This window comes from Quercus suber, unplaced genomic scaffold, assembly GCF_002906115.3.
Source record: "Quercus suber isolate HL8 unplaced genomic scaffold, Cork oak 2.0 scaffold_334, whole genome shotgun sequence".
Classification (NCBI taxonomy): Eukaryota; Viridiplantae; Streptophyta; class Magnoliopsida; order Fagales; family Fagaceae; genus Quercus; species Quercus suber.
Window position 1 is genome coordinate 44091 of NW_027069787.1, and position 10228 is coordinate 54318.

The 10228-nt window shown below is 33.5% G+C and overlaps 1 protein-coding gene across 1 annotated transcript in view; it reads right to left on the reverse strand.

Moving 5' to 3' along the window:
* Positions 1–2358: 2358 nt before the first annotated feature.
* The window catches only part of LOC136061607 (uncharacterized), a 13489-nt gene continuing 5619 nt past the window's right edge, over positions 2359–10228 (reverse strand). The window contains exon 3 of the mRNA XM_065759592.1: positions 2359–2457. Coding sequence (XP_065615664.1) covers positions 2359–2457 — 99 coding nt within the window. The remainder of the gene's footprint in view (positions 2458–10228) is intronic.

The window sequence follows — 10228 nt, forward strand, 5'->3', positions numbered from 1 at the left end:
AAAAAAAAAAAAAAAAAAAAAGGGAGGATATATGATTAGGATTAGGATAGCCAATTTGGTACAAAACATACTAATTAGTAATTACTATGCGTTGTTGCTTGATAGGCGGTGGGGAAATTTTTTTCATGGCACAGTGTCACTGTCAATCAAGATACTCAAGAAGGGGCTTTTCTATTTTAGCCAAAAAGAAGAAAAAGAAGAGGAAGCAAACACAGAGAAAGATAAGAAAAAGGAGACCAAACCTGCCTTATTCTTTTCCCCCTCCCCCAGCTTTTGGCTCTTTAAATAGCAAGAAAGCAAGGATTTTAATGCCCAAAAGCAAAACTAATTGATCACACCGAAGTGTAAAGTCTAATTCTAAAGAGAGTGTTTTTCTTTTCAACGTAAAATGATTTTAATTTGAGCAAAATTTTCGGAAGTTCCAAACAATTGGAAAAAAAAAAAAGAAAAAAGAAAAAAAGAAGAAGATAAATACGTTTCCCAATAAATATTTTACACCTAAACCAAAAATAAAGACCTAAAATACCACAAAAACAGGAGAAAATTTATCATATTTTTGCTATATGTATCCACCCTCTCACATGAGGTGGGTCTCACAAGTGTGGGGTCTATTCTCATGTGAGAGGTTAGATACGTGTAAAGAAAACATGTTATACACTTATACTACATCACAAGAGAGAGACAATGAAAGTATTTGTTTAAGGAACATAGTAGTGATTAAGGAACACAATAGGTAATAATTTTGCAATCACTTACTCCATTTTTTTCCCTGGCAATAAATTTGAACTACTTCGACACCAATTGATTCCTGACTTGAGTGAAAGCTTTTGAGCTTTAGTCACTTCATAAGACGGAGATATTATGGTAGTTGGTTCTTTTATAAAGATTAGAGCACATGGAATGAAACGACTTGAGCAACTTTCAATTGTGCTTAAAGTTTCACCCGATGGCTCCATTAACTTTGTCCCTCATAGAGTCCTTCTGTGTCGAAATAAAGTTTTTTGTTTTTTATTTTTTATTTTTTTATTTTTATATCTTTCTATAGCAGATTATGCCTTTGTAGGAGATATATCGAGTATCTAGACGGTTTATGCTGCTCAAAAGACTTAAAAATCTTTGGGGGATCTGTAATAGATCTAATGCCTTTTAAGCAAAGATTCCTGCTGCCACCATTACTTAGTCAATATAAACTTGTATGAATATATTCATCATTCAGACTTTAGAGAATAGCCCAAAAAACATTGTCAGAAAAAGTAACTAGCACCATATTCCCAACACAATATTAGTTGCAAAATTTTCATGACAAGGAAAATCCAGAGTTTGAAAACCATGGAGCTTTTCCTGATTATCTTTTCACTTAAAAGAGTAGTGAATATTCCTATATCTATTTAAATTCATAAGCCTTTTGGAATCAAATTTCTTAAGAGCATTTTCGTTTTCTCCTATTCCAAGGATAACCAAAATATTAGTCCGCCACGATAAAATGGAATCCAGTTCCTGTCAAATATACTTAAATTTAGAGGGATATATGCCTAATCCACGGCAGATAAGCGTATCAGAGATTTATTTGGGGATCAAAACCTCATTCACCAATATGTTTCAAAATTGCATGCGTCTTCATCATTTATGCAGTAACAGCATCAGCATGCCTGCTCAATTATGCAGAACTCTGATCCCATTTTACCCTAACCCAAATTGGTCACTTTGACATATAAGTTCCTAGCATATATTTACTAACCTCAAGAAGTGGGCCTTCTGATTCCTCAAACCTTTGTTTCTTCATTATAGTGCCAGAGTTTGACTCCCCTAATAGAGTCCAGCCAAACTTCATTGTCCGAGGGGAACTACTGTGTATTACCATTTGCCACACAAAATTGCAGCAAGCCACTTACCATACCCCATTTCCCTACTTCCCTCGACAATAGATGCCCTCGCTACTGTGACTACTGACTATGACTAGGATCTGCTCATAATATTAATTGTTTACTACGAATAATGGAAATGAAAACATGAGATGTCTAGCTGTTGTACTCAACCCTGACTTCAGGTTTAGATGGTTTTTTTTTTTTTTTTTTTGGTCTCTCTTTTTTCTCCTCTGTTTTTTTGTTTGGCCTGAGTAAAGATGTGAAATAAAGCTGCTTCATCTAGATATCTTCGTTCTACTTTACCAAATTGCAGTAACAGAGATCCATATAAGTAAATGCTTAATAAAAATAGCATAGAAAGGATCAAATTTCACGGACCATGAAAACAAAAAAATTTCTTTCAACTGCAGTTCTTATTGGAATGAACTAGTGAGAGGAAAATGGAGCAAGTAAACATAGGAACAAGAAGAATTATGGGGAGAATAGACTATGATCATAACCGAGCAACATAGGAATTCGCCTGTGTGACATATCTCACCCATCTATATGGATTGTCCGTCTTGGACTTCTTAGCTATCTGCAAGTATTTTACCTGCATAAAAAAGAACAGAGAAATAAACACCTTAAACCATTAAAAAGGAGATAAAAATGAACACATGGGGAAAAAAGGTTTGAGTATTAAAGGGTAAACATCTTGTTATATGGCAGCATGCCAGTTCTATGATAAAAAATGTTAGTTTTTTTTTTTTTTTTTTTTTTTACTGTTTAGCTTATTTTTGCTATTATCCATGAGTCTCATTGCACTTTTGATGCTATTCATAAGTCTCACTATACTATTTTAACTACCTTTTAGTTTTATCTATAGTACTTGTAGTAAAAAGTTTTCAATTTCAACTAAATAAACTATTTCCAAACAAACACTAAATAGGATAATATCTTATGTTAATGGTTAAGATTATGTAGGAATGGATTTTATATATATATAATATATATATATATTTATTTTTTTTTTTCCCGTTTTCCCTTTTGAGTTGGTGCCTTCCCCGGCATAATTCAGCTCGTACTGGGGGGGGGGGGGAGAGAGATTCTAGAGTAGCATCTTTGTTGGACAATGTCTAAGGAATGTACAGCCTAGTTAAATGGAGTAAACCCAAGAGGGCTCAGGAGAGGAGCTTGGATAAGGACCTGAATCGCGTGAGGAAGTCCCTCGGATGTGGACCTCTCGAAGTGGACAAGATGAATCCCACCCCTAGTTGGGAAGCAAGAACCAAGGGAAGCAACAGTAACAAGTGTGGGTAAAGAGGGGAGGAAGGATTAATATTAAAAGGAAACCATTATAAAAGGAGGAAGGATCCTAGCAGACCAACAAGGATCCTACTTGTTAAATTGTACTTCTTTCCATTTGGACCCTTTACTCTGGCTTCAACCCGTTAGATAGGGAGCCTAAGTGTTGGTTTGCTATTCTCATCTCTACAAATTAGTTGTAGTGAGCTCACATCCAAAACCCATTTTTCCTTCTTGAGCCTTTTTCGATTGTTTTTGCCCTATACACTTATAATCTTTGACTCTATTCAATAGATGGACTTTCTATAAAAACCTTCCACAAACTCAAACCTCTGAACTATTCAATTATATAGATGTTGCACAAATAATTTACCCACATTACATGACTAGAACCTCCGACCAACTCCAAGAAACTTTTGAAGATTTGATTGACCGCAATAACACTAGGCTCATGTGATTCCAACTTGATCACGCAATTACACCAACACCATCTTGAATATCTCTCTATTTGTACTCATAGGTTGTATGAAAATAAGCTTGGTTGATTCCCCTCTGAGGTTTTTGGCAATAGCCTCTCTCAACAATTAATGACACATCAACCTTGATTCTTGATCAAAGGGCAATTGAGCTTTGATTAATTGAAGGATAGTCCAATCTTCACAAACTTGCTTTTCTTTAAATTCTTGAATAAATGGTCTTCAACTTGATTTAGCATGCTTGCATAGATTGCAAACACATTTAAAAGTTACACTGTCAGGGGATTAACTAACTCTTAACCTAATAGATTTCTATTTTTTATATAATTATGATAGGATTTGAACTTTTGGTGTTTGTTTCATATTAATTTATTAGGCCAAGACACCAATTGGTTTTACATGTAAGTGGAATTTGAACCTAACTCCTTTATTCGATGACAAGAAACTTTACTAGTTGATCAATTGGGAACCCACTTGAATATAGCATAATTGAAGTTAAGAGGTGTGGTATTATTTTTATTTTTTTATTTTTTTATTTTTATTTTTTTGACGTTGTTAATGCCCATTTTTCTATGTCCCACACACCCACACAAAGCAAAGCCAAGGTATTTTGAGCATAATAGTTTCTTGTATCAATTTTTTTTTTTTTTGGTTTATGTTAAGGTCATGTTTTATTGTAATTAGCTAATCCTTTGACAAAATGCATTTTACTTATAATTGGGAAGATCTAAAATGGATTTAGTACTTCAAAAAACATGTAGTTCAAGTCAAGTATTAAAGACATGAAGATTGGTCCAAAAAACAAGTGAAGAAAAATTGTTCATTAAACCTCAACAGATAACTCGACAGATGCCTGCTATCAAGACTTAATGTGAAGCTCGATAGATAGCTTGACAGTAGCTAATCTATCAAGAATTACGATTTCAAAATTTCCAGATTTGAAATTTGGCCCAAGCTTGTGTAATTGTTTAGGGTTTCTTTTTCTCATAACCCTAGACATATATAAAGCTTATTTAAAGAGCCGTCACACATGAATATAGAGACTAAGAGACTTATTTTCTCTGTGAGAAATTACTGCATTTGTACGCCATAGAATTTTGTAACCAAGTATTTCCTGATCTTTATTGTTGATGAAGTGAAAAACTTTGTAATCAACAACATCTATTCAAATTGCTGGAATTAGTCACGTATTGGAATCCATGCAAAGGGTTAGTCACAAATTGGAGGTTTGTACATCAAAGGGAAAGAAGGCTACTATAAGATCAAATCCAATTGGGTATTGAAGTAAAAGTTCAACTGTAAGTTAGTATTTCAAGATAGGCCAGGGTAGTTGGTAAAATTCTTTATACTTGTAATTGTTTGATTGTTGATTAGTGAATTCTTAGGAGTGATGATTTTAAAATCACCCAGTAGAGTTTTTGTCTTGCAAGATTTTCCCCATTTGTTTACAAATCACCGTGTCTAATTTATTTTCCGCTGTACTTCATATTTTTGGTGATTTATTAGTGCCTTCACGATTTACATGCAATTGAACTTAATTAATCAACTTGAGTAATTGAATTAATTAACTGGTGTTAAGCTATCTTAACCCAATGCTTTTTCTCAACAAAAAAAAAAAAAAAAAAGTGCACCTAATTAATTAAGTACAAATATAAGTATGTTTTAAATTGTTTATTTCAATTTTTTATTTTGGTGAAAAGGAGATCATTAATCTTTCACATTGTTGACTTCAGTATATACTATACAAATGGATGGAGTCTTATATTTTGTAACATATATTGCACGTTCATTCATGACATGAGTAAAGAAAATTATCAAGTAAATGATGCAAAATATTCAACTCTGGAAATCACATGCTCAAGATTCGATAAAACTTTCAAACTTTAAATTCATATAAAATATAAGAATTGTAGTTATCAACCCCACATGAGTTCCATCTTTCCCTTTTCAATTATATTTAAGTGAATACTTTCGAGCCCATTCACAAGCCTAGATGTCCGGAACTTGACTCCTTAATTTAAAATAAAACTTTACGTGAAATACTCCTTTATTTTAAAGCTAGGTGACCAATTCGTGATGCGGATGATTTCAAAAATTTGTTTACTGGGATACAAATTTACATGTGAGAATTTTCTCTTGATTCACAAAGTCGCAAAACAAGAGTAAGGCCGCTCAAAGGGCTAATTAAGGCAGCTAGTTTAGAAGTAAAACTTAAACAGAGGACAATGTCTGTGTCTAGACTCTAGAATTGATTTTTTTCTTTTTTGTGTCAATGAACATTAGGCCAAATTATATCTCCAGCCCCTGTAAATTGGTGAATGAAATTGGGGGAATCGAATATATTATGTAGAAAAATTAAAGAAATTATGTGTTTATGTTATCTCAGGTATAGGACTTAAGTTCCATCCATGTGTGCAAATAGCGTATGTGTTGTGTGACCATTGGCCAACAAGGACGATCCCTATTAATAACTCCACGAGTCTCGTTAATGACATTGACGATCATCGGACTAGAAAGACAATTCAAAGAAAGAAGAGAAATGTAGGGGAAAAAAAGAAATATTATTCTATAGTAGGGGAAAGCTCTCTGTAGAGCTCGGTCCGATGATCCTCGGAGAAAAAGAAGCAATCCCCAGATCAGTCCCAAAGCCACAGAACTAGGAGCGGAAGGGAGCTCATTTACAAATGATTGGAATAAGCCGTGAAATACTTATATACCCCACGAGGGTAGACTTTACAATTATGAATTCCGTTCCGGCCAAAATGGCTGAAATATCTCGTACCTGTGTGTAAATGGTAATGGCAATACCCTCCATTTCATCTCGGATTAAATTTCGCCCCATTTCAGCCTGTTCCGGGCATTCCGGCCAATTTCAGACGAAATTTATTTTCCGGCCGGTATGAATTTTGGCTTCTTATTTTCCCTTTTTGAACTTAATCGGTGTCCTGTAGCTCCTAGTCTCTCTCTCATCTCTCACTATCTGACCCTCTCAACTTTGACAGAGAAATTGAAAATAAAATTGAAGAGCAAGATGAAGCAAAAGTGGTGTGACTTGTGAAAAAAAAAAAAAAAGACGAAGAAGATAAGAATAAGAGGAGAAAAGAGCTCAAGCATGAAATGATGGAGAAAGACTGAAATCTGCAATAATGAAAGATAAAAGTAGCATTTGAGCAGATTAGAGCATCTACATCAGTGGATGCAAAATTTTGTAAATTTACACATCTAAAACCTATTTTTTCTATTTTACACTCTCATTTTTACAAAGCACTCACATCAGTTGGTCTATTATACACATCAGTTTATTTAAATAATCATTTTTATTATTATTTTATTATATACCTCTTCGTTAATATCTATATCTCCCTCATCTTAAATATCTGGGCCTCTCTCATCCCAAACCCCCTACCTCCACACATGCACACACTATCACAAAGCTAAACCTCCATGGCTAGAGCTTCATGGCCATGGCCGAACATCACATAACCATCACAAAGGCAGAAACCCACATAAATTAAACCCCTACTCTTTCTAGTTCTCTAAACCCGAATCTCACCTAGCCTAGACCACCATGCCCGAACACTATGGGTTTAGCCAATCAACCACCACAAGTGCCAATCTAAAACTATTAAAAAAATTATTTACATAGCTACACTCTGATCCAAGCACAGCACCGATCTAAACTCTGATCCAAGCACGACAAGAAGAACGTCGATCCAAGCATGCAGATCCAAGCACGCTAATCTGAAACTCCGATCCAAGTACGCCGATCCACCACAAGCGCTAATCCACTCTCTCTATCTCTGTTGGTGTGTCCGTGTGTGGGTGTGTTTGGTTTTGTGGTTTCTGTGGTTGATTTTTTATTTTGTCTGTGGGAGTGTGTGTATCAGAGGAAGAAGCAGATGATAAGGGTGTTGGTTTTGCAGATGGAGAAGAGAGAGAAAAAAATGAGTGAAATTAGAAATTATTAAAATAATGTATAGAAGAGCTACAATAACCATGCATATATGCACAGTTGTTGTAGTTCTTGTATATTTATGCACAATTTTACACCTACTGATGTAGGTGTTTTTTTTTTTTTTTTTTTTTTTTTTTTAAAATTTTTTATGGAAAGAGTTGGGTTGAATTTAGGTGTATATTTTTGGGTTAAATAAGTCTCAATGGGTTTTTAGTTAAAACCCAATAATTATTGGATCTAATTAGGTTNAGAGGGAGAGGAACCTCGGACACACATGAAGATAACGGGAACAGAGAAATATCAAGGAGGCATACTTCAACCACCACATTTAATGCACTGCACCTACCTTCCTGGCCGCATTTATGTGGATAAGACCCCTGAACAGTGTTTTCTCAGCTACCGCCACTCACATACGGCTAAAAGTGGGGTGATGGGACTTGCACTCAAATGGGTGCCTGGATGATGAACAAGTGGACGGAGGAGATGTAAGAAGGCAGCGCTATATAAAGGAAGAAAGGGAGAAAAGATGGGGGGAGGCGAAAAAGGAAAAGAGAGGTATTTGATTATTGTAGCTCCAGGAATTGTAATCCTAGATTATCAATGAAAAGCACCTCTTCGGACAGAGCACTCATATTAGTCCAAGAACACATTAATTCGAATCCTCCCATTGGTGTTGCCGTTTAATACTGTTATTTTCATTATTAGCTTAGCCCTTTCACCCACTCTCTACAAAATTTATTGTTTTGGGCTCGGTGGGCTCCTAATCCATACTTCCTTGGGCATGGGCCGCAAAAACTGACCCTACATGTATAATTACCCAAAATGTGAGTCTTATTACAAAAAAATATAAAATAAATGCTTTTTTTTTTAAATCCTATTTTATTTTAATAGAAAACTATATTAAATTAATTATTTTACATAATAGTAATAATAATATATAAATATATATTAGCAGTCATTCCGAAACGGTTTCCGAAATTGTACTCGAAATTGGCTAGTATCGAAATATTCCATTCCAAAGAATAAATCGAAACGGGTTCCGAAATGATATTTACACTCTCACCAAATATCCATACACAAAACATCGCCGGAGAACGATGTTGTGTAGTAAGTTGCTCCTATGATACTATAAATAGCTTAACATATTACAATTATATAAAAGTGATGGTGAAAGTAGCTAAATGCCCTTATTTTTTAAAGTATGTAGCAAAACAGAACTCATAACAAGACACTGGTCAAGACATGATCTTTTAGAAGAAAAAATCTGTTGGATAATACTCACAGTAACGCAAGTGATTATATATATATATATATATATATATATTCAAATTGCACATCATTTTAGATCATATCATACAAGCTCTATAAGACATGCATTTCATCTAAATATATTTACTCATTTTTTATGGAACAATTAATTACAAATGTAAAAGTGACTTGCAATCATAAAATAAAATGTAAAATATGATTAAGAACTTAATTTTTATTTGGATGTCGATACTCTATATCCCTAACCATTTGTAGGTTTTTTTCCCTTATAAAATTCATCATATATTCACACTTGAGCAACTTATTTTATATGGAGGACGAAAAATATTTTCAAATCTCTATCTTGGTGAAATTTTGTAGTGGCTAATATTATTAGCATTACTTTAAATATATTTTAATTTTTTTGGTAAACTAAATTTACTTTAATAAGATAAAGATAAACATGACGAATCAAATGAAACTCTCTAAGGTTTTCAAATGATAACGTTATCACTTGTATGCCAATAAAGAGATGAAGATGAACATTTATGTGATGGAGATTCCAATAATAGCAAAGAAAAAATTAAATCCAAAGAAACAACTAACCACTTGATGTTCTACATTGCTTGATATCGGTAAATAGTAAGTAGGCACAAAAGTTTAGCAACATCTTTTAAATTATTTCGACAAGTGATGATGATAAGTTTTAAAATCATACTAATAAATTCATAATGAAGCTTGTTTGTATATATTTTATTTTTTTGTGAAACAAACACACACAAAATGGAGAGGGAAAATGGTTATCATACAAAGGCACACCAAAAACTCCATTCAAAAGTTATAATAAGTTTTAAGAGTGGGTGGAGCAAGTTATTTTACATATAACACACTCTCTTATACAATATTAAGTAATCACTTTTTTTTTAAAAAAAAAACAAACACACATACACAAGAGAGAGGGAAAGTAATTCTACTACAAAGGCACACCATAAACTCCACTCAAAGTAAAATACTATATATCATTTTATGGTGGTTACTACAGGAAAGATAAACTATGTATCATTTTATTAAATAATGCGGTTTGTATTTTTGCCTCTATATATATATATATATATATTTAATGAGCTGTGGGTCCAAGAAGTTATTACTGTAACTCATATGAGATGTAAAAGTTTTTTTTTTTTTTTTTTTTTTTGAGAATGAGATGTAAAAGTGTAAAAGTTAATAGAGTAAAATAGTAAAAGGTAAAAAAGTAAAAGCAAATTACAAATAAACTTATAAATCACATATGTGGTAATTGCATAATAGCTCACGCCCCCAACTATTGCAGTTGATCCATATCCCTTTTTCCCTAATAGTGTAGATTTTCTTAAAAGGGTATGCCAATGCTATCTAATTAG